Source organism: Melospiza melodia, chromosome 13 (assembly GCF_035770615.1).
Source record: "Melospiza melodia melodia isolate bMelMel2 chromosome 13, bMelMel2.pri, whole genome shotgun sequence".
NCBI lineage: Eukaryota > Metazoa > Chordata > Aves > Passeriformes > Passerellidae > Melospiza > Melospiza melodia.
The window spans coordinates 7,009,700-7,033,617 of NC_086206.1; the positions used below are offsets into that span (position 1 = coordinate 7,009,700).

The 23,918-nt window shown below is 42.8% G+C and overlaps 2 protein-coding genes across 2 annotated transcripts in view; one reads left to right on the plus strand and one right to left on the minus strand.

Annotated features, from left to right (window-relative positions):
• The window catches only part of ANKRD27 (ankyrin repeat domain 27), a 55,547-nt gene that overhangs the window by 6,081 nt on the left and 25,548 nt on the right, over positions 1–23,918 (plus strand). Inside the window, exons 2-12 of the mRNA XM_063167677.1 lie at positions 16,023–16,153; positions 17,116–17,226; positions 17,873–18,029; positions 19,546–19,700; positions 20,010–20,069; positions 20,163–20,216; positions 20,302–20,367; positions 20,446–20,522; positions 20,883–21,004; positions 21,898–21,976; positions 22,792–22,924. Coding sequence (XP_063023747.1) covers positions 16,052–16,153; positions 17,116–17,226; positions 17,873–18,029; positions 19,546–19,700; positions 20,010–20,069; positions 20,163–20,216; positions 20,302–20,367; positions 20,446–20,522; positions 20,883–21,004; positions 21,898–21,976; positions 22,792–22,924 — 1,116 coding nt within the window. The 5' untranslated portion in view covers positions 16,023–16,051. The remainder of the gene's footprint in view (positions 1–16,022; positions 16,154–17,115; positions 17,227–17,872; positions 18,030–19,545; positions 19,701–20,009; positions 20,070–20,162; positions 20,217–20,301; positions 20,368–20,445; positions 20,523–20,882; positions 21,005–21,897; positions 21,977–22,791; positions 22,925–23,918) is intronic.
• On the minus strand, positions 1,458–5,440 carry RGS9BP (regulator of G protein signaling 9 binding protein). Its single transcript, XM_063167673.1, has one exon. It carries the CDS (start codon positions 5,398–5,400, stop codon positions 4,687–4,689), a length of 714 nt encoding a protein of 237 aa, XP_063023743.1. The 5' UTR covers positions 5,401–5,440; the 3' UTR covers positions 1,458–4,686.

Below are 23,918 nucleotides of genomic sequence, written 5' to 3' on the forward strand. Positions count from 1 at the left end.
TATTGAGAGAAAGCACTTAGAGATCTGTAATCCACTGGTCTTACTGAATGACTTTTTACATAATGAAAATCTGTGAAGGGTAAATATGTTGACTAGGAGTTCCATTAGCACTTAAATAGAAGGTATTTCTGGAAAGCGAACATAAACAACACAAACCTTCCAGAGAAGGAAAAGCAAGCCTGTAACCAATCCTCTCTACAAACAATAAGCACATGTTTAATTTTTAATCTGAAAGCTAATTACATCAGTCATTTAGTCCAGTTTTAAATAATTGCATTACTGTAAAAAACATTTTCGTACTTACATGAAGAATTTTGAAACTAATTTTATTTTATATTCATAATGCTGAAATATGATGTTACATTGTTTGCAACATCAAGAGAAACTTCAATTATGGTCCTGTATTCCTAAACTAGAAAAAAGGGTAATGGGTTTTTATGGTGATAGACTGGAAATCCTGGAATGAAATTTCAAATTGCTGCATTTAACAGACTCAGTTCTGATGGTTTGATACAACTGTTGATCATTGTTGCTACCAATAGCACAGGACCAAGTTTCACACTCCTTAGGTTGTGTATATCTTTTGCTAAAGTAAATGCCAGCTTTGCTGGCTGAAGGAGACAGAGTTTGGATCCCAACACAAGGAAATTCCAATTGTTAGTCCAGCCCAGTCTGGTTTTCAGGTTGTCCAAGCCAATGGTTCTGTACTTAACTCTGGACATCCACACTGAAGGCAGAATCATGTTAGCCTAAATGTTATTGTAGCTGTTTCCTAGGGCAGGGATTTCCTGATCTCAGCCTGCTGCTTCCCTGGCAGGGTAAGCTGCATCACAATTCAGCTTTGGGAGCTTGAGAAGGCTGTGTTGATGTTTACAAAACTAATGAGAGGGCTTAGCATGTTACTTTTATTACTGTGGTTGAAACAGGAGCTTTTGAAGAGCTTACTACAGATAAGCTATATTAATATTCCAGCTTTTCAAAGAATCATAGAATAGTTTGAGTTGGAAGAGACCTTAAAGATCATCTGGTTTCTACCCCTGCCATGGGCAGGGACACCTTCCAGCAGACCAGGTTGTGCCAAGCCCTGTCCAGCCTGGCCTGGAACGTTTCCAGGGATGGGGCAGCCACAGCTTCTGTGGGCACCCTGTGCCAGGGCCTCGCTGCCCTCACAGGGAACATTTTATTCCCAGCATCTCATCTGAACCAGCTCTGTCAGCATGAAGCCATTCCCCCTTGTGACTCCATCCCTTGTGAACAGGCTCTCTCCATCTCCTTCAGGCACTGAAAGGCCACAGTTAGGTCACCCCAAAGTTTGTCTTCTGCAGGCTGAACAATCCCAATTCTCTCAGCCTTTCCTCACAGCAGAGGACCTTTATCCCTGTGATACCTTTGTGGCCTTCTCTGGACCTGCTCTGACAGATTTTGTTTTATTTGAATTACTACTGCAAGCAAACCAGTAAGTTGTAAGGAAGTACTTTATTTTAAGTTAAATAAATAGTGAGAGTAACAGGTTTGCATTATTCAAAGTGTAGAAAATACCACCCATGCACAGGCAAAACCAGTGTAGTTCAAGTCAGGAGTAAGATTTTACTATACAGCAAATTTAATATGTGTATTCTGTGAATAAAGACAAAAGAGCTGAAGTAGATCAACACCGATATTAATTAAGCAATGACCATCTTTGCTTGTACTATAATTACATTCTCACCAATCAACATGAGAGTATGTGCTTTTTTATTGTGCTGTTTCAATATAGAGTATTTTAAAGTATGAATTCCCATTTTACACTTACAAAGCAGCATTTCCAGTCTCCTTCCAGTTGCATTCCAGTAGGGAGAAAAAATGAAGACTGCAAATCTATACCTCTGTTTCTTAATTTAAAGGAAGCCTCTGTATTTTTGGACAATGGAGGTTTCATTTAGTTTTGGTTTTGTTAAGTGTCATGCCAAACTCTGTCACATGGAACAAACACGTGTAGGAGATGAGTGGCAGCACTTTATCCATGTAGACAGTGCCAATCCTCTGTTAGAATTCTACCTAATCTATTAATTTCAGAGAGGCTAAATATATGATACAGATTTTTAGTAACATACTAATGATTAATTAATTTGCAGCCAGCTTTGTCTTAAGATTTGAAAATTCTTTTTCCAAGGCCAATCCTTTAAGTAGTAATTGTGTGCATATTCATAATAATGCAAGACTTCATACTTATAGGCTATTTATATGAATTCTTTGAGTCCTATATTAAAAATGAAAGTAAAAAAACCAAAATTGCAATAGACTGAAAACATAACCGTTTACCAACCCACTGAGGCTTGCTTTCAAAGATGATCTAGTCTTAAAAATTCTTCTACACAACTAAACATGGATAAACAGTTTATCTACGGTTAGGTGTGTGTAAGATACCGAGATAAAAGATAATGAATGTTGTCTTTGTTACCATTTACTTAGCCACCAGAAAACAGACTTGCATTCATGACTTGGGGGTTTGAGAACATGTGGTTAAATGGTCTGATTTCACAAGGTTTGTGGAGTTTTCAGGCAGCACAGAGCAGAGCCCAATGGCTTCTCTACCTTCCTGTGAACTGAGAGTGCAAAGAGCGAAAACATCCACAGGTCCTTAATGACAAGAGGTGGCAATCCAATAGGTACATTCTTCTGCAGCTTTTACTGTATTTTCCTTAAATGTTTTTACTTATTGTGGTTGTGAAAGAGATCATCCAATTTAAATGAACAGTCAGCAATTACAGCTTGTCTAGGCAGGCTGGAACTGTAGCGCCGATAAATGCAGACCTGGCTTTGTTAGAAAGCTGTCAGGGACCTCTGCAGACAGAGATGAACTACATATAAACCATATTCTATGGTATGAGTGAGACACAACAGAAAGGAATGTGGAGTTGTCTTGGAACACTGAATTACTGAGAGAATGGAGTTAGACTGGACCAATGTGCAGAGCTCACATTATCCTTCAATATAAGGATAATCTATAGCTTTGAATTCAGGCCTCTGCCTTCTATTTTTTTCCTCACCTACAAGTCCCCAGATTCAAATACACTTCCCCCCCCCATCAATCCAGTTAAGTTTTAAACTGTTTGCTGCAGTTTCTTGAAGTATGTTTAGTTCTTAACTCAAAAATATTAAAAATATGCATGTTGTCAATTTTATTTAAAAAGAATGAAGACTGTTCACAAAACATGTCTGATTATTACTGATCATTTTTGATAATGTTCCTGTAATAATCAATAAAGAAAAATAACTTCTTAAACCCCCAGTATTTTGGGGTCTTTATATTTGGCTGTGGAGTGCCCCATACACCTATGGCACTGTAGCACATGTACCAAGCATTCCTGAACAGACAGTGTGTGTTCACAGCACTAGAAGGTATTTCCAGAAGTAAATAATAAATACCATAACACATAAATCCTTTTTATAAAATATTGTACAGCTTCTCTGCTAAGTAAGTGTATGTTCCCACAGTTTTATGTTTAAATGTTGACAATTCCACAGGGAAGAACTAGAAAGTTTTATGCTGTTGCATTTCCCTTCCAGAATTATCAAATGGGACCAATCCTACAGGCTTCCCGTTTCCCAGATGATTAATCAGAAATGACTGAGATATGAAACTGAGACACATTTTTAGCTTTGTCTGGATTTCTGCTGTTTGGGAGCTTGAAGAATTGTGGCTGTACACATACAAGCATCAGTCCCTCCCTGTCAATAGGAGAGGGGATCCCATTGGGAAAGTCTGCTTTAACTTAACATCATTTCTTTTTGCTAAAATCTATTTTCCCATGTTACTGCATCTGCTGTGGGTAGATTCATTGCTCCTGTTTTCATAATTAATCACAGAGTACAAATTGCTGCTTCAGAAAGAAAAATTAAAATTGGAAACAAGAATCAGTCTTCCTGCAGGGAAAGCTAAAATCGTGGTAAATGTGAATGAAAACCATGAAGCTTGCTAGTATTTTTCTGAATATGCAACTCTCCTTTTTTTCTCTCTGGATTTGGAAAGCGATTAGTCATTGACATGTGCTGTGCCAATTCATGCAACTGGGTTCCGTACACTCCAGTCGAAATCAACAAACAGTACTTGGTATCAAACATCGTTCTGTTTTCTCCCCCCTCCCCAACCATTAACTTATTTAAAATAGAGCTTGGTTACATTCTTGTATTGGGGTTTTCATCCTTAGCCTTTTCCTCTGCTCAAGAAATACGTTTTGTATTTGATGAATTCTATTCACTTGGTCAGACAAAACACCCATGTTAGCCATCAAATTTGTGTTACCCTCCAATACTGTAAACAGTGACCAGCAGCAAACACCAGAGCCTAGTGAAGAACAAAAACCACAGGCTTCTGAGAATAGTGACCTATTAATAGCAGGCAAATCCCTGTTACAGCCAGTAGTGATAATACCCTGGTACTTCGCTTAACTGTTCCAAGTCCAGTAAACGAAGACATTCTATTCTGCAGGCTGATTTGCATCCCTTTTCTTCAAAAAGCACAGGAGAAACAAATAGTGCATTTTAGGCTATCCAGAGGCAAAAGTTCTGCTTTGTTCTTTCAAGTGCTCGTTTACAATTCTGAGTTGATCCAAGTAACACACTTTGGAAGTGAAGGTGAGGCATGAAACACTCCAGAGACAGGCTGGAGAGGGGTCGGTCGCTCCTGTCAGAGCTTGCACCACCCTAAGACAGTTTTACCACACACACTGCCAGGACAATAGCGATAATGAGCACAGCAGTGAAAATAATCCCAGCTAGAACCTTGCTGATATCGCAGAAGGATTTATTTTCCTCCACAGAGATCATGCCAATAGAGGAAGCGCCCACGCTGATGGTGGATTTCAGTTCAGCCCCTGGGTCTTGCTTAGCCTCTACTGTCCACTGGGGGACATTGACCTTCATCTCCATCTCGTACATCATCTCTCCTACCTGGTTGATCTCGTTCTCGAGGTCTTTCAAATCCACCACGTCTATGTTGTGCTCAGCCTCGTATTTCATGTTTTGGACGCTCATGGCGCGGGCGGCCACGCCGGAGGTTCCCCCGCTCATGCCCGTCTGGATCAGGTGTTTTTTGGGGACGTTCAGAGGGAACTCGTGGCCCAGCTCCAGGGCTCTCCTCATATCGATCTCCAGGATCTCTAGGCACGTGGAGAAAATCACCCATAGCCTCTCGAACTCGGCTTTATCTTCCTTACTCACGCTTTTGTCCTTCAGGACCGTGGTGAGCTTGTTCCTGTTGGCCACCGCCAGCTCCTGAGCTTTCTGCCGGGTTTTCTTGAGCTCCTCCCGCAGGTTCTGGGAGTCCGAGGTGCCGCCGATGGTCAGCACCATGTGCCGGTAGCAGGCGGTCACCTTGTTGAGCGCGTCCAGCAGCGCCTTGCACTCCTCCTTCACCATGGTGGCGGCGGGGGCCGTGCCGGTGCCGCCGTGCCCGGTGCCGCCCTGCCTTACCCGGTGCCGGGCCCCGGGCGCTGCCACAGCCGGGCGCTACCAGCACACATGGCAAGCGCTGCCTCCGGGTCGCGCCTGCATCCAGCGCCCCCTTCCCCGCTGGTCAGGCGGCTCCGGGAGCCCGGGCGGGCGGCGGGGAGCCCGGGCGGGCAGGCAGCATCGCTCCCCGCGCCCCCGCCGCCTGCAGCGCCGCCGGGGCGGCTCGGTCCGCGCCGCGCTCAGCGGGGCGCTGCTGTTTGAAAAGTGCCCAACGCCGAGGATGGAGGAGGAAAAAATAAGAAATCAAAAAAGCCAAGGCTAAAGCTCTGGGGAGCGGCAGCCGGGCAGCCGGCGGTCCCCGGCGCCGCCACTTAACTCGCCCCAGCTGGGCGCCCGCGCGGTCACATGGGGGGAGCGCCCGGCCCGGCCCTATAAGCCCTCGCAGGCTCCGCCTCCGCAGGCAGCGATCCCGCCGTGCTCCCGGCTCTTCGCCCGCTCCCTCCCGCCTCTGCCCAGCCATTGGCTTCGTGCGGCCGCGCCGGGCCCGCCCTGGACCCCGGTAGGGCTTGGACGGGGCGCGGAGCGGCGGGGGAGGCGGGCGGCAGCGGCTCTGCGGCCGGGGAGCTGGGAGGCGATGGTGTCGGTGTGAGTAGCGCTCCCGCCCCGGGCAGCCTGCAGCTCCCGCCGGGACCGTCCCGCCGGGATGGGAGCGGGGAGCGCTCCCGGCCCGCCGTGCCTTGCCGTGCCGTGTCCCGGGGGCTGCTCGGCCGCGGCCTGGGCGGTGGCGGGGCCGTGCTCGGCCTTTGCCCGGGCCGGAGTGCGGCGGGGTCGGGCCGTGCGGACACACGGCCTGGTCAGTGACCGCCGCGGCAGGGTCGGTCCTTGCCGCGTTGAGCCCCGCTGTGCACGGCGGGTCGGCCTTGCCCGGCCCCCCGGTGTCCCGTGTGTCGCAGACCCGCCGGGACCCGGCCGGGCAAGGAGCTCGCTGCTGTTGTCATCCGCAGGAAGGGCCGGTGTGCGGTCCGGGGCACCTGCAGTTAGCTCAAGTCAGGCCACAGCACGTCAGGGATCTCAGGACACGCAGCAGTTGTCACTGTCAGCAGCGATGCTCCGCCGGCTGCCCTCGGCAGCGTGCTGGGTACGGCACGATGAGCCCCGGTGGGCGCTAGGCCGTGCTCCGTGTGCAGCCGGCAGCATGCAGGTGATGTGAGCGCTGCTCGGTGACCTGAGCTCTGCTGTGCCTGGCACCTGATGTGTCTGCTCAAGTGGGCTTCTGGAGAGCTTGTTTACCACAACATATGCTACCACATATGCCCCAGCGTTTGTGGGGAGCTGAGTGGTTTTGTGATGCTACAGTGGCCTGAAAAAGCTGTGAAGCCACAAGAGTCCCACAAGAAGGGAGCATGACCCAATCCCTTATCTTTTATCACTGTCTTTGCAGGGCAGTGTGTGTTGTGAGCAAGATAGTTTGCTGAGAGGAACAGAGTCCAGGCAGACTGGCTTTGTGCTGCTGAGCCCAGCTTGAAGAGTCTTGTCTAGCTTGTGTTCCTCTTTCTGGATTTTGGTAGCTTGGACTCCTCTGGCTGGGGGTTTTTTGTTTGTTTTATCTTGCTTTAATTTTGGCCCTAGTTCCAAAACCTATGTAGCTTCTGCTGCAGGTTACTTACTACCTGTGGAAGAAATGCCTCTTGACTTTGTGTAGATTATCTAGTTACTACCAACTAAACTGAGTAGCTCTGCCAATTTGCATGTAGGTAGCCTAGAGGAAGCAAATCAGTCATGCCTGTTCTTTGTAAGAAACACAGGATGATTTTGATCTGATTGTAAGTGAAGTCTTGTAATTGCCTAATCATTGTCAGGTGGAAAAAGGATTAGGTCTGGGTTTGAAGCTGGAGTCCTATGTGACATAAGTGTTAAGCTTATTGCTGACTAAATTATGCATATTTCTGTGTCTGTTTTGGCTATTTTTAAAGTCTGCCACAAAGCACTAAAGTAATGTGAGAATCTGAAAGCCACTTCTGCAGATGTGTCTGGGAAGGAGAGAGAGAGGGAAGATGGGTTCAGAAACATGTGACTATTTAAATCTGAAGGTAGCAGCAGTCATAATCTGTATCAAGTAATACCTATGTACATCTTTAGGTGTGTCATGTGGGAAGAGCCTGTTATTTAGATTACTTCTAATTTAAGTTCAGCTGCATGCAGTTATACAACTTGCTTAGATTGTGGGAACTCTTAAAATTCAGTTGTTTATCAGTCAGGCATGATGTTCTGAAAATCCATGTCTTGATACTGCTTTCAAACAAGATGCTGACTAGCAAAAATACTGTCCTGGGAAAACTATTAGGATGGAGGTAAAAATCCTTAGAACTGACTTAGGAAGCAGCATAATGAGTAGTAGAATAAATGTATTTCCTGGTTCTGTGGCAAGGCTTTCTTGCACTAGATGTTAATGATCATATTCTTCCTGTGCAGAACTCTTAAAGCTGTTTGCAAAGTATTCTGTGATGCATCTTGAACATCACTAATTAAATGCTATAGTCTCATTTTAATACTTAAAAGTAGAATTTTAGGTAAATGAAGATTTATTTTGCTTTAATGGTTGGTAAGCCTTGTCTGAGGGACTTGCTTTTAAAGTAAGCTCATATACTAAGTTGGGTCTGTAGACTGCTATGGCTTGGCAAAGTTTGAAGCCACTATGAGATGAAGAAGGAAAGTAAGGATGAAATACAGTGAAAATAAAGTGTGATATCAACCACTTTTCTCTCCCTGATCACTGATAAATTGTGAATTCTTTGAATTCTGTGGTTTGCTTTTTGCTTGTAGAGGTGAGAGGATTTGATCCATATGAAGAATCTTAATTTATATTTTGGGGGAATGATGGACTGATACTTCTGTATCATGATGTTTACTTTCAGGAAGCTCTTAATTAGCTTAGGCTGTTACGTGTTTCATTGTGTAGTATTTAGAACACCAGTAGTGGTTAAAATAATTTATTTTGCTTGTTAGAGCTTACCTGCTGAATTGTTTTCCAGCCTTCTAACCCTTGCACTGGTGCCTAAATAAATAAAACATTTGGCTTAAGTAAACCTCTGTGTATTTCAACTCCACAAGAATTTACCCCCTGCCCCCCACCAAAGAAGGGGAGGGAAGGACCAAAGTACTGAAACCTCTGAGAGCCTGAGGAGGAGGTGACATTAATACAGCTCACTGGTGTTTGAAGGAAGCATCCTTGTTTGAGAAGCTGTTGTGGGAACTTTGTGTTTGCTGTTAATGTTCTCCCTCTAATGTTCCTTGTAACTGTTGGTGGTTCATTGAACAGCACTTGCACTTTGTTCTAGGGCTTCCTTGGAGCAGCTCAGGGCTGCCCATCAGAGAATGAAATGTAGCTCAGCAGTGGAGTCAAGGAGTGAAACTTCTTTGCAGCCACTCTGGTGGACTTCTAAAGCTGTGAGGATTGGGAATCTAGGGTCTGCCCTCTTGTGAAAAGAGGATGCAGCTGCTTTCTGATGCTTGGCTAATGACAAGCAAGGTGTGTTTGAATGTGTTGGAGTAACTGGGTGGAATTGGGAAGCTTGGCTGTTGAAGGATCCACACACATTGAAATGTGCTTCCTCTGGAGAAAAGGAACAAATGATGGGGGAGACTCAAGCCCCCAAGTCTGGGACAAGTAAGGATGTGCCCATGTCAAACAATAGTCCAAATGCACTGCTAAAATATAAAGGATGACCCCTCTCACCACTTCTCACAAGTGAGAACTCCGTTCTGGAGTTGGAGATGGGGCTCATGAGAAGCTGCACAAGGATCTGGTACAAGCCTGTGTGCTCAGGCATGTCCAAGGATGTGGAGCAGTGGTAGCAGGGCCGGAGCTGCCAGGCTTACAAAAGGCTTGGGAGCTCTTGGGTAGAGGCAAAACCCAAGCCATGAGGTCCTGTGCCAGCTCTTAACCCTGCAGTGGAAGAAATGTGTGCCTGGAAGGGAAATGCTGAGATGCTGCACTCCAGCATCTTCCTGGAGTGCTTGTGACCCCTCCTTTCCACACTCTGTTCCATTGCTGTCAGGCTGATGTTCTGGGATAACAAAACTTAGTTTTTCACTGGTTGCTAGTAAGCCTTGAGCTGACTGATGTGAGTTCAGCACTCTATGATCTGATCATGTGAAGGTGCTACTATTGCATACTTCTGTTTCACAGAAATCAGTACAAGCTGAACCTGAATCTAGAAGGGGTAGGAATAGATTTACTTATTTATTCCCTCATGGTGACCAAGGCATACTGGAATGTGTCAGGTGTTTTTCACAGGATGCTCAACACTCAGCCTTTAGAGTTTTCAAATGCTCAGAAAAAGAAATTATCTTCTGTTTTTACTTTGAGGTGAATGCTGATGTAGGGCTAAAGTTCGCATGGTAACTTTTGCCCAGAAGCAGAGTAACCAAGGAGTAATAGTGCTGTAAAACAGGAACTGCAGTGGTAACTTGAGTTTTTGGACTGAGTCTATTTAAATTCCACTGTTAGATTCCTGTTTGCTTGTCAAGAGCTATAAGACATGCTTACCTTTGGCTGTTCCTTCTACCAAGTGGTGCTCTTAAGGTGTGTGGGGAAATGCTTCTGTTAAAAAAAAAAAATCCCTTAAGTTACAACTGAGGAGCAATTGCTTCCTTCTACTCTTGTGTTTTTGTGGATTTTGTTTTTTTTTTTTTTTTTTTTTTGTGGAGCTGTGTCATTTGCTAGAATGATACATTCCTGATAAAGTTTGTATGTATATTTATCTGCTATTCTGAGATAAAAAATTTTGTAGTTGGGTAATGAATTGGTCCTCATTTACTCATTATTTTGAGCACTTCGGTAAATATCAGGTTACTGAATTACAAAGCCTTAGTTGTTCCTGTTGGGAACAAGGAGCTAAGGTGAAATTGATGTTATCATATGAAACTTGACAATATTGATACAATAAAATTGAGTGAATTTATGCTTCTTGCCATGCTATTGGATCTGGTTTTGAAGGTTTTGGAGAACTTGGCATTCTTCTCCCTTGAAGCTGGATGTGTGTGGAGAGGATGCTGAGGTACTTGGTGTTAGTGTCCCAGTGCAACATCCCATCTTGCTGTCCTGGAGACAACTGAGTTTACTGAACTTGGCTAAGAAGTTTTACTGATTTTAGTAGCTGTTTTTACTTTGTTTTGCTAAATTATTATTAAAATGCCGTGGTGAAAACACAGAATATTGTGCTGCTCAGCATTGACTATGTAGTGTTTGTATACACCATTCCTCATGCTGTTATGAAAGATGTTTTCCCTGCAGAATGTTCTGTTGAGTCTTTAGTAGGGATGTAGTAGAAGATGACGAGGCTGAGGTGTGGGTAAGTAGTTGTACAAGTTGAATGTGGACAGGAGGTAACTGCTAAGTAACAATACAAATACAATGACATCATCCACTTTGATGGCTGTTTGTCTAAATTTCAGAGTACTTCTTAAAAGGAACTGAAACGTGCAAGCTCTGGAAGAGGTTCCTCACTTGTCCATCTCTAAAGGAAAACACCATCAATGTCAGAATTTATTCCTATTCACTGTTTTCACTATCAAAGGTAATTAGGCGTCATTTCCAGTGTTTTAAAGAAAACAGTGACATGCTTAGGTTCCATGTTTTTCACTTGAGCTCTCCTTTGTACCATAGTTATTGTTAGAATTATCACTCTGCTTTTGATCTAGAAAGGATCAGTCTGTTGTAAGATTATGATTATAGTTCTTTTTTAAACTGTAACATAATGCTTATTAGATTGTCTGATCCAGCCAGCTTCTGTTCTTCCAGCAATTTGAGCTATTTCTGTGTTTACAGGCATGAAGCCATACACTGAAGTGGTTCTGTTTAAACCTTTTATATAACATTAATGCTTGAGTATTGCTTTACTGCTCAGCATGATAGAATTTGGTAAACTTCATAGTGCATATAGCTGATGATAGTTTTTAATGAGCATTCTGTTAAGCATTAATCACTTCTGGTAATGTATATAAGGCTTTGTGCATTTTCTGTTTTTACTGTAAAGCTAAAGCTGTCCAAGGTGCAGCTGCAATAGTAAATCTGTATCACCCCCACGTTAAATTAGGTTGAAGCTGGGTGTTGTGTTCTGCCAACAAACTCTTAATGGAGAATTCTGATGTGTTCCTAGAATTATAGCAATGCATTAGCCAGTATTTTCAGATGCATTTAACTTTTGGGGTGGAAAGAAATTGGCTTAATCTCAAGAAAATGCCTGAGCTTTGGGGAAGCTTTAATGTACTCTCTTGAATCTGTAGACTAAATTCCTTTGGTATGGTTTTTCTTGATGACTTAAATTGCTTCTGCATCCACACTTCTGTGTCTCTGGAGAATGCTGTGGGAAGGTGATGGAGGGCTAAGTGAATACAGTAACTAAACCGTTTTAGGTAATAAGCATGCCACCTGTTGTTGTTCATAGCCACATTTCAATCTGATGTGATCCCTAACCCCTAACGAGACACTGAACAGCTGCAGGGGTAAGGGAGAGGAAAAGGGAAGGAAATTAAAGTTGTGATTCTCAAAACAGTACCAGTGTGGCCAGTGGGGGTTGTTTCCTGCTGTGCAGAACATGCATGTGAGGAGCAGTGCAGAGCTCCCATCTGCTCTGCTCAAGGAGGGTGACAAACTAGAAATTTACCTTCCTTCCTGGGGTGGAGCACATCTATGGCACCTTAGGGGCTTTACAGTTACTGAAATGCCAGAATTCAATGTTTGAATGCAGTTTCTTTTCACTCCTTGCTGGAGTTCCAAGTGTGATTCAGCCCTGTCAGTAGTTTTGTAGTAAAGGAATCTGTGGCTGCAGCTAACAATCTGTGGCTGCACATCACTAAGTTGCTTGTGGTGTGTAACTGATGAACTGGAAATTGAAGATTATAATCTTCAAGCTCTTCCTATGATGGTCCATCTGTAATGATTCTTAAAGCACTCCAGTTGCTCATGTTTTATATTTTTTTCACGCACAGATAGTGTTTTAAGAGGTCAGACAGACAGCAAGCTTAATGAGGTCAGGCTTTCTGTGGGAGCTTCTCCTCCTCACATCAATTTCTTATACCTTTTATGCCAGGGAATGAAGTGTTACTTTACATTTTGGTTGGGGTTTTTTTGATGATGATGAGGATTTATGGTATGTCTTCTCTTCCCCTCCTGTTATGGGAAGAAGTCTTTGGACTTGAAGATTTGTTAGGCTGAAAGGCTGGCAATAAAGCTGTTGGAGACATTTGTGCTCTGCAGTTTTAGCACGGCAGTCTGATGCTTGGTTGCCTCCTTGTGTCAATATGCCTTTTCCCCTGGCAGTGTTTGGTGTGTTAACAGCTACTCCATTGCTGTCTTGGGGAGGATCTCAGCAGTCTCATCATCTGCTGCTTGGACAGATACACAAATTCACCAAACTAAAGGCAGATGAAACTGCCTCAGTGGGACAGCTGCATTAATGAAAGCTTGGTTTGGAAAGTGTCTCAAAAGGCCAAATCATCCACCCTCCCAGCTTTGTTATGTCCACTATCACCTCTAGTAAAGGTTTGTGTGACACATTCTCGGAGATTTACAACATGAGAGACTTGATAGCTTTGCCAAGTGATCTAAACCATGTGCTTACCTTCCCTTTTGGAAGGTGTTCCTGATCTGTAACCTGAGCCTGTTTTCTTCAGTTAAGGCTTACTTCTTAGACGTGGGAAAAAATGCCCTTCACTGAAAGCTTGATCCACCTGTGGGGAAAAAAAATCCTTACCTGCTTCATGCACTTCTAGTTATAAGCATCACTGCCTTCCATGGATGGGATTCTGTCAACAGGGCTCCTTTGCCTTTCTTACTTCAGGCTCTGCTCCAGTCAGTTTATCTGCTGTGATGAGGACAGGAACATCCAAAACCATGTCAAAAAAAAAAGCATGTAGGACTCTCAAGTCTTGCTGTTGCAATCTATTTTGCAGGTTGCACAGGTGTGTACATACAGCCCTACTTGGTGCTTGACTTACACTGAATTGTTTTCAGTTATATACACTCATTTGTCACTGAGTCATGTTTGGACTGCAAGCTGCAGTCATTCAGACTTAGTTGGAGTTGTGGCCTAGCCAGATGTTCAGCAGACAGGTTTTCTGTTGCTAACTGTCCTCCCCATGAAGTCTCAGCCCTGCTGTTGTGTGGATCAGCAGTCTGTGTTCCTGCAGCAGACCTGGACAGGGCTTGTGCTGCCTCTTCTCTTCCCTCTGCGCTGGCTGAGGAAGGAGCCACAGCTCAGACTTGGATTGCAGCTAAATGCCAAGAAACCTTCATAGTAATCATGTGGTGGAATTACTGGTGATCATCCTGTTTACCCAGACACTGTGGCAGGACAGATCAGGGATTATAGAATTGATTGGTCTGGGTTGGAAGGGACCTTAAAGCCCATCTTGTTCCAGCCCTGGCTGTGGGCAGGGACACCTTTACCAGAGCTGTCCAGCCTGGCCTTGGACACTCTAGGGATGGGGCAGCCACAGCTTCTGTGCCAGGGCCTCAGCACCCTCACAGGGAAGAATTTCTTCTGTGCATTTAACACAAATCACCCTCTTTTAGTGGGAGGCTCTTGCCCTTGTCCTGTCCAGTTCCTTGTCAGAAGTCTCTCTACAGCCAGTTTAGGTACTGGTGTGCAGCAAGGTCACCATGGAGCCTTCTCTTCTCCAGGCAGAGCCCCCACCTCTCTCAGCCTGTCTCCAGAGCAGAGGGGCTCCAGCCCTTGGAGCATCTTTGTGCTCCCCCTCTGGACTTGCTGCAGCAGCTCCATGTCCCTGTGCTGGGAGCCCAGGCCTGGAGGCAGCTCTGCAGGAGGGATCTCACTGAGCAGGGCACAGGGACAGATTCCCCTCCCCTGACCTGCTGCCCATGCAGGGGCATGAGCCCAGGACATGGGTGGTTTTGGGGCTTCAAATGCAGATTGCTTGTGTTGAGCCCATAATAAGCTGGACTTTTTCTAGGTTCACAGTCTTTAATTACTCAACTTGGTTGGTGTTCTGAAGATGTTAATGAGCAAACATTGTCTTCCTCACTGTATTAGCAAACTGTATGGCTGTGCTGATATGGGAGCCCTGGATAAGAAGTCTTTCATGGATGCTCTTTGTGTTACTGTATGCTTTGAAAGCAGAGGGACCATTTTGTCTGGAATTGTGCAGGAAAGCTGCTTGAGGCACTTACCTGCCACTGTCAGACTTCAGTGGTTCAGGCTGAGGTTGTCCAAGCTGTAGGTAACTGGTGATAAATTTATGGTGGAAATGACTTCTACTTTAACTGGTGGTGTTTGTGTTTAACTCTTTAAGGGGACTCTGCTTGTGCCTGGTCAGGGGAGGGACCAGAGCCCAGCTCAGTTAGCAGGCTGCAGATCAGCTGATAGCATGGCTGAACCTCAGAGGCTGTGTGGAATCCATGGCAATTGGGTGTATATTTTCCCACCCCCTTGAACAGTGAGCTCACACTGAGGAAATTATTTGCTAAGAATAATTCTGCTTTGGAGGTACTGATTGTGTAAGGGTGGTGTGCTCAAATTCAAGTCTCTAGCTGTGCTCACCCTTTCTTGCTAGATACAGCTGAAATTGCATGAGGAAATTCAACTTCTGTTGATTACTAAGGAAACCTGCATGAGGGGAAAGATAGAATAGGCATGTTATTTAAGCATTTGCATGCCTGTTAATCTCAATTCTTGTTAAAAAAATAAATTCTGAAGTTACTCTAGGAGGGACCTGTTAGGGTTTTTCCTGCCCTTGTGTATGATATGTTACAGAGAATTGGAATTGAGAAAGCAAGGAGGTGAAGGTCTGATTCCTTAGGGATCATCTTCTCCAGGGCACTGTGACACCTAGTGACAGCATTTCCAATGTTTACAGGTTGGATTTTCACTCTCCAGTTGCTTTTTTGCTCTGTTTAGCCAAATGTTACTCAGCAGCCTGACCTCAAATCACTGAGAGTCTTTTCATGGGAGTAGAGATGACCACAAATTATGATAAATTTCACGGTGGCTTTTTAATTATGGCATGGATATTCGTATCTCCTTGATGTGCCTCTCTAACTTTGCCTGGAAAGTTGAGGATTGCCTTACATGGGGGTTTCTGTTACACTGTCTGGGTGTCTCATTGGTGTGTGTGAGCAATCCTTATACAGGTGAATTTTAAGACTTACATGAGCACAGAGCAAAAGCATCAATGTCCTGTGGTGCAGTAGAATCTGCTGTGAAAAGGCTGTTAATTTGTCTCTTGGCTTTAGATCTCAGCAGGAGAAGTTAGTTTGTATATCAAAGTGGTAATAATTTTGATCTTAACTTCTCTTCTCTGATATTCACAGTTGGACTCCAATACCTGGAAGGCCTAAGGAGACATTGAGGATAACTGTGTGATTGGAAATGTGTAATAGTGAAAAATATTCTGTCTGAATAACTTCTTATCATAGTTTAGCAATGCCATTGGCTGCATACATCAAGGCCTGAAACTGCTTTTCCCTTTTGTACAAGGAGAATCAAACTGCCCCTAGGTATTCCCAAATATTATGTTTTAACAGATACCATGTATGATACATCAGCCATTCTCCATATGTATTCTAGAGCATCTCCTTGGAATATCTGAAGTACATATGGCTATGTATGATGAAGATATCTTGAAAAATCCCTTTTATTTGGCCATTCAGAAGCGACGTCCTGATCTATGCAGCAAAGTTGCAGAACTCCATGGTATTGTAAGTATGAAAAAGTATATTTAAAAGCTGCTTGGTGAATAGTAGCTATTTCAATTTATATTATATGTCTGCTATGAAACATGTAAAGATTATTTGAAGCCTACAAAACTTGGAAATGGAGCAGAACCATTTTTAGTTTAAGCTGCACGTTATTTACTAATATGGACCTCTTGATATATTGCAAGGTAGTAAAAAGCTAAGGTTGGTGTTGTTTCTGAACTCTACAGGAACCTTATTTTCTTTTCTATGAACTGAAGTTACGTATTCTCCCACAAGTTTATAACTTAAATGAGATTGACCTTTTGAGATGCCTGGTGTACAAGCAGTTACTCATTTGACAGCATTTTACATAGCAAAATAAAGCTATTAAACTGACCTGGAATAAAAACTTCAGTCCTTAATATTTACTAATCTGAGTGTTTTGCAATTAATTTTCATTTGCCATTAAGTGTGTAGAGACTCCATTAAACATGGAAGTTATTGTCACCTTTTGATAAAATTTGTTTCTTCCTAATTAGCAATTTGCCCCAATCTGCTGGCCTAAACGCAAGATATTTATCCTAGACCTTTTTCTGATGGATTTTTATTTGAGTTTGAAAATATACTTCGCTTTTTTATTAGCTGCTTAATTTTAAGTCATCTGTTGTTATTTTAAATTATTTGTGACTGGTGCTAAGTAACTAAAGATTTCATTTACTTCCCTTAGTGTTATTTGCTTCAGTTGCATGTCAGCCTTTTCCAGATAAGTTACTAAGTGAGATTTCTGGGTTAATTATCAGGCTGTGTGTCTAGTGATAACCTCTCCTTTTTTTTTTTTTTAATAAAAGCACTATAGTTACTGTATGTTACTGTAAATATTTAAAAGCCTGATTTAATTGCTTGCCTTGTAAGGACAAAAGATATTGATAAATAGCTGGGAATACACAGCATTTCCCTCTTAAACATGATTTAACTTCTTTTAGGTGCTAGTTCCATGCAAAGGAAGCCTTTCAAGCAACAGTCTTTCTACCTGCCAGTTTGAATCTTATGTGCTGAAGCCTCTGGAAGAAAATTTTCAAACCTTAAATGGAAAGGTATTTCTGTTTGATATCTGAATGTGGCTTGGGGACACTCCAGGAAGTGATTCACTGCTGCTGTGAGTGATTGTGTGAACTGATAGCTACAGACAAGGCCAGCAGGGCTGACGCTGCATAGGATCCAGGGTTTTCATTTCTAATTTTGCAGTACAGGCTGAGAACTGGGGCTACAGCTTGCACTAGAGATAGTTTGCAGGCTGCCATCAGGATTCTCCTGTTCCTGCCCTCACTGGAGCTGCTGGGAAAGGAAAGCCAGGTGTGAGAAATGCACACAAGGTGTGAGTTATTTTTCTGAGGCTGGGATTAAGGCCTGTTCTTAAGCTGCTGGGGTTTTTAAATTTCCTTTCTGCTGAAAGTGCTCTAAAATCTGCAAACAAGACCTTGGTGATTGTCTGAAACCTCCTCCAGCAGTAGACTTGTAAAAGAAATTTCTGTAAGCAAGGTTCAGCCAGCCACTGCCCAATGAAGGAGCCTTTGTTTCAGTGTCAACACAGCATGAAAATGTGAAATTTCTCCAATTTGGAGCTTTCTCACCTTGCAAATTTCTCTTCTCCCCCTTTGAAATGTGACTCTGCAAGGCAGAAGCCAAAGAGCACCTTTTTTTCTGGTAGTTTCACACTTGTTCTGCTTTGTCTTGTTTCAGGAGATCTTCATTCAAGGCAACCTCATCATTCTAGGAGCTGGTTTTAATTACACTCTCTCAGTACCTGTTCTCTTTGAGGAAACCTTTTACAATGAAAAAGAAGAAAGCTTTAGTATATTGTGCATAGCTCATCCACTGGAAAAAACAGAAAGCTCAAGTATGTATTGGTGTCAGTTGTTTGGCTGCCTTGGCACAGAGAGCCAATTAGTGTTTGTGTTTAATAAATATGTTCATTCTGGAAAGTGTTGGCTTGGTTAAAAGCCCTTGGCCTTTATGAGCTTGCTGGGCCAGATTTTGGTGTGCTGGTGCAGAGAAATGCCAAGTTGCTCCCAGCAAAACTAGTGCTGAGACTGGGGCATAAATCCTGTAGAATTAAGAATTATCTGTGGAATACTTAATCCAGCAAGATTTTTCTTAGCTGTGCTCAATTTATTGCTGACTGCTTAAAAAAGGGATTTAATCCTAAATGTGTGTCTTGAGATGCAAGGTGGATGCACAAATCTCTGGAGAGGTAAATTCTTTCATGATTACTTTGCAGGGGGATAGAGGTTGTCTGGCAGAGTTAGGTAGCAGTCTCCTGATGGTGGCCCAATTTATTAAGTGGAATGTCTCAATTTTTGTCCTGCACTGAAAGTGCTCCTGAAGGCTGTGACTCTTTTCAAGACTGCAGTCAATACTGTGAATGTTAACAGCATGTCCTTGTGAACTTGTATAACAATCCATGTTTACTAATTAACAACAGAAGCTCCTTAAGAAGCTTAGAAGCTTCAGCTTTTTCTGAAGTAAAAACATTTAGTCTTCCTAAATAAATAAAAATATTTAAAACATGTGAATGCAAAGAGAAGTAGTACTAGGGTAGTGTGAAAGTAGTATTGTGAGGGAAGTATGGAAAGCTTTAGAAAAACAAAACAACCCCACTGCCAATTCTTATAGCCTTAAATTCTGTATGTGTTACTGTATATCTCAAAATTTATTCATGTGATACTCTTTATAGCCATTATGTAATATAGTCATATCACAGTCTTTCAGAAGTGACTGAGTTTCTAATTTCAAAAGTAATTTGAAAATAATGATTTAAGCCTCTTATTAGCTGGCTGCCTTTGATTGAAGATGAAAGATTTGCCTAGAAATACTTTTTGGAAAAACAGCATAATTTCTAAGTGACGGATTCAGTTGTTTTAGTCAGGAAAAAAAGTGGATTTGCTTTAATGTTGCTTCATGTGACTTTGCTCTCCCATTCAGAGAAAGCATGTCTAAATAAAGAATAGCTTATGTAAAAGTCCACGATGGGATTTTTGCAGCTCACTTAAAGCACCCTGACTTCCTGCACGGTCACTCTGTCAACACTGTAATGTGCTTTTCTTCTACTTCCAAGCTTGACTTACACAACTCATAAGCTGAGTGCATGTAGTAAGAAATGATCCCAGTGTGAAAAAAAAAAAAAAAAAAATAAGGGAAATCTGTGTTAGCTATTCCAAATAAACACTTGACATAGAAAGCAGGGGAGCCTGCTCAAATGTGACTTCTTAAATTCTTTAACTAGAGGTATTGCCTTTAATTAAAGGTGCAGTCAGCTGAGTTCATGTTTCAATGTACACAAGCTGGCTGTATATGTAGGGACAAAATGCATACATATATTAAACCTGTATATTAATTCTTGGCTTTTATTTTAGGTGAATCTACTGCTTCATCAAACTCCTATTCTCTTAAGAACATTGAAGATGTTAGAGAGTTCTTGGGAAGGCACTGTGAGAGATTTGATAAATACATAGCATCTTTCTATAGAACATTTAAAGAGCACGAGAGGAAAAGCCTGCGCCACTACATAGTCAGTATCTTCCTTCCTGATGTCTAATTTGCTAAATATAATTAGCTGCACTGGTGCTGTTATCTTTGCCTTACTGAGCTTTTCTGTGTCAGAGCAGCCTAGAGTTGTGAAAGGGGAGGAGGGAGAAGTTGTAATTTACATTTAAGGATTTCACTATCTGGACTGTTTGTAAATGCTACTATTATTGCTGAAATTCTTACCATGCTGTATGCTTCCGAGGCAGGGAAGACTTACATTACTTATTTAGGCTTTGCTCCTTCAAGTCCCATTAACCTGAACCTGATGGCTTTTGTCTTTTCTCTCTCCTAGGATTCTGTCAATGCACTTTATACCAAATGTCTGCAGCATCTTTTGAGAGATTCGCACTTGGTAAAGACTTACTCCCCTAAATGCATAGTCCAGTGTTACTTAGGCAATAAATTATCTGACTTTCTCTTGCTGTTTATGGCTTTGCTTTTCTAGAAGATGCTTGCAAAGCAAGAAGAGCAGATGAATCTGATCAAACAAGCAGTTGAAGTAAGCATCTGAAATGAAGGAAAATAATTAGCAAGCGGTTTTTAATTCTCCCTTTCATGCCTAAAATACTGGTTTTTTCCTACAGATGTATATCCATCATGCTATTTACGACCTAATCTTCAAATATGTAGGAACCATTGAGGCAAGTGAGGTAAGTTTCTTTGATTGCTCCATACTACTGATACTCATCTAAGGCATTTAAAAAACCTGTTGCCTTTCTATTAATTAGGATGCTGATTTTAATAAAATCACGAGGAGCCTTCAAGACCTGCAGCAAAAAGACATTGGAGTGAAGCCTGAGTTCAGGTGAGAGAGATGACTGTGTATTCTTGAAGAGTCACTGAGATCCTGTCTTAAATAGAATCATGCCAGCCAAAAAGTGTTTTCCTTCAGACACTAGCAAGTTTTTTTATACTTACATTTGAGATGTAGAATCAAAGCTTTGCAAGTGTCATATGAGGACAGTCTGTGCATTGATTGTTGACTCCTTTACTTTTATATTTTTAAGCCATCTAGAGGATACAGAAATGCAGGTGCACTTGGAGTAGAAGTGGGCATGTTTTGGAACCATTCTTTAACTCAGCTCTTTATGGGTTAAAACTTGGGCTTTGGACATCCTGCAAAGGAACTCTGTATGCTAATCATTCCTTTCTAATTATTTTGTAGTTTTAATATACCACGTGCAAAGCGGGAGCTGGGCCAGTTGAACAAATGCACTTCCCCTCAACAGAAGCTGCTTTGTCTGCGTAAAGTTGTGCAAATTATTATGCAGTCTCCAAGCCAAAGAGGTCAGTAATTAGTCAATTCATAATTTTAAACTTAACCAGCACACACAAGCACTTCAGTATATAAACAACTGTGTGGGTAACTCTTGGGGGTCAAACACAGCTGAGCTGGAGTCTCTAAGGTCTCTGAACAGAGCAGAAGGGAAGTGAGGCAGGTGTGTCAGCACTGGTTCCTGTGGGCTGGGGTGGGGTACTGGGTTAGCTTGTGTATGTTTTATCTTGGACATGTAGGAAGCTCATATCTGCCAGGACACTGAGGTGATCCATTTGAAACACTGGAGATTGCTGCTGGATCATTCTTGTGTGTTTGTTCACGTTCCCCTTGTCATCTTGAAATTGAGACTCTTGAGATGCATCTTTTGCAAAATGCACTGTTGTTTGGGGCCAAACAAATGTGCTGCTGTGGATTGCAGACATGATTCTGAGATACAAAAGCACAGTCCTCTTAACCTGGCACTTTATCTAGCTTGAAAAGAGAAGATCCTTCTACAAAGCAAATAGAGTAGCACAGTGGACTCCTGCTTTCCCTACTTCATCCCTTCTTTTCTCTAGGAAGACTGCTGGGTTATGGAAAAATGTATCAGCTGTGAGCATAGTCTTTGCCCTCAAGAATTTCAGAAATCTTGAGCTAATGCTCTGGCCCTTGCTGTGTGGGAAGGGAGGGATGCTGGTCAGATACTGCAGTGTGTACTGCACAAACTGCATCTGTGTGTTGGCTCCTGGCAGGCTGTTTCAGTGAGAGATTTGAGAACATTTGGAGGCCTGCCCTGGGCTCTCCATGCATTCTCTACTAGTAGAGCTGACCCTTAGTCTTAAGCAGAACTTTAGAGTTATTGCTCTTGATTTGAACCATGGCATGACTAATACCAAATGTGAATTTTTTTTTTTTTTTTTAGTTAACATGGAAACCATGTGTGCAGATGATCTTCTCTCTGTTTTGCTGTATTTGCTTGTAAAAACAGAAATCCCAAACTGGTATGTAACTGTTTTAGCTGTATAGAACTCCTTCCTACTATCTTGTGTAGTGCTGCTGTAGAGACAAATGTTTCTGAACACACAGTAATAACTTACTGAAAGTGTAAGAGGTCCTGTTGAAATGCAGAAAATGTTTTACAGGATAAATAGCAGAGATGTGTTACATGTGTAACTAAATGAAAGAGCAATCAGGGATGTGCCTCTGTTTTGATTCTCAGCCTAGAAAAAAGTTGTAGTGGGAGGCCATCTCTCAGCCAAATCTGTGTGTCAATACAGCCTTCACAGAGTGGTTCTTTGATCTGTGTTGGCAGCTGTGACACCTTTATGCTTGTCAAGATTTGGTGCATTTCTCACAGAGAAACTAGATGTAAAGGTTTAATTACTTCCTGCTAGCTTGTGCCATTGTCTCCTCATTTTCAGTAAAAGTGTATCTAAACCTTCCAGCTGTACCTGAACTGATTCTCTGTGCTGTTCTGTCCTGGATCTCTGAGATCAGCATTTGGCCTTTAACTTGTAGCTATCACTGTGGTGCTTATGGAAGCATTGCTTCACTCACTTCAAAGATGTTCATCTCCCATTATTGCCCTTATCCTTCCATTCCTTCCATCCAGTTGATAACTCTTCACTGAATATTTAAGAGATCAGTAGAGTCACTCTCCAAGCTCAGAACAGCCATCTTGCTGGCCTAACAAGCTTTGTAGAAGTTTTTTCCCAACTCACTTCATTGTCTGCCTGGATTGCCTAAGGTGAGCCGCAATATGCCGTGCTAGTGTCTCAAATTCAGTGATTCACAACTTTAACTTTTTCCTTTTCAGGATGGCCAACCTGAGTTACATCAAGAACTTCAGGCTGTGCAGCTCAGTGAAGGATGAGCTGGGGTACTGCCTGACCTCCATCGAGGCTGCCATCGAGTACATCCGCCAGGGCAACCTCTCGGACAGACCCACAGTAAGCTACTCAAAGTCTGTCAAATGCCTGCTTGGTACACTGTACTGCCATTGTGGGTGTTAGTCCTGCCAGGGGATGCAAATAACTAACTCAAGAATTTCCTTCTTTTGCTTAAAAAATGAGTAGAGGTGACTATCTGAAGCAAATGCTAAATTTACCTAAATGATTGTAATGAAGTCCTAACTATGTACCAATACTTTTGTTCATTGCATACTTCTTGAGGAGGTACTAAAATGTCAAGTCTGCCTCTTTATATGGTTAGGGGAGAAATGGCAGCACTGTTTTCTACAGATAAGTCTCCAGTATGTTTATCTCCTGTACTCTACCATGATTATGAAAATGCAGTACTTGGGAACAGGCACAGCTTAAATTTTTGTGTAATTTAAAAAAGCTTAGCTGTGCCAGCAGAATGGAGATAGCAGTGTAATTTAGAATTACTCAGTAAATCTTCATACTGGGAGAATTCCATATGTTTGCAGTGTGGGTTACAGTGCTGCTCTGAGCTGATGGCTTAGGGGGTGCAGGGCTGTAATAAGGTGCTGTGTGAAGGTCAAATTTGGCTCTTGGGATCTCTGACCTAGCAGGGGCAGGAAATCTGTGGATGCATGAGATTTCCTACTGGGCACCTAGACCTGCTGTCCATCTGGTCACATCCCTGCAGGCCAGTCAAGGGTGATGCTGATGTGACTTCAGAGACTTCTATAATTTAAGAACTTTTTGGATTATTTAGTCAAGGAATCCAGTCTTACCACTCCTGTAAAATTTTCTACTGTTGTAAAACTAGGTTTTCCTGAGCTGATGTGGACATCAAAAGGAACGTGGGACCAGAGTGAATTCAGTGTGTCTCAGTCTGCCCAACTGCAAAGCACTGGAGTCTAACTGCAGGGGCCAGAACAATGGTTCAGTGTACAGGGCTTGGGATGGGACAACCTGGGGCACAGTCTTAAGAAGCACTTAATGTAACATTTTGGCCTCTTGATATTTCTGGTTTTGT

Excerpts from the sequence above, each read along its gene's own strand:
- RGS9BP (XM_063167673.1), bottom strand. The coding sequence starts at position 5,400 with ATGGTGAAGGAGGAGTGCAAGGCGCTGCTGGACGCGCTCAACAAGGTG.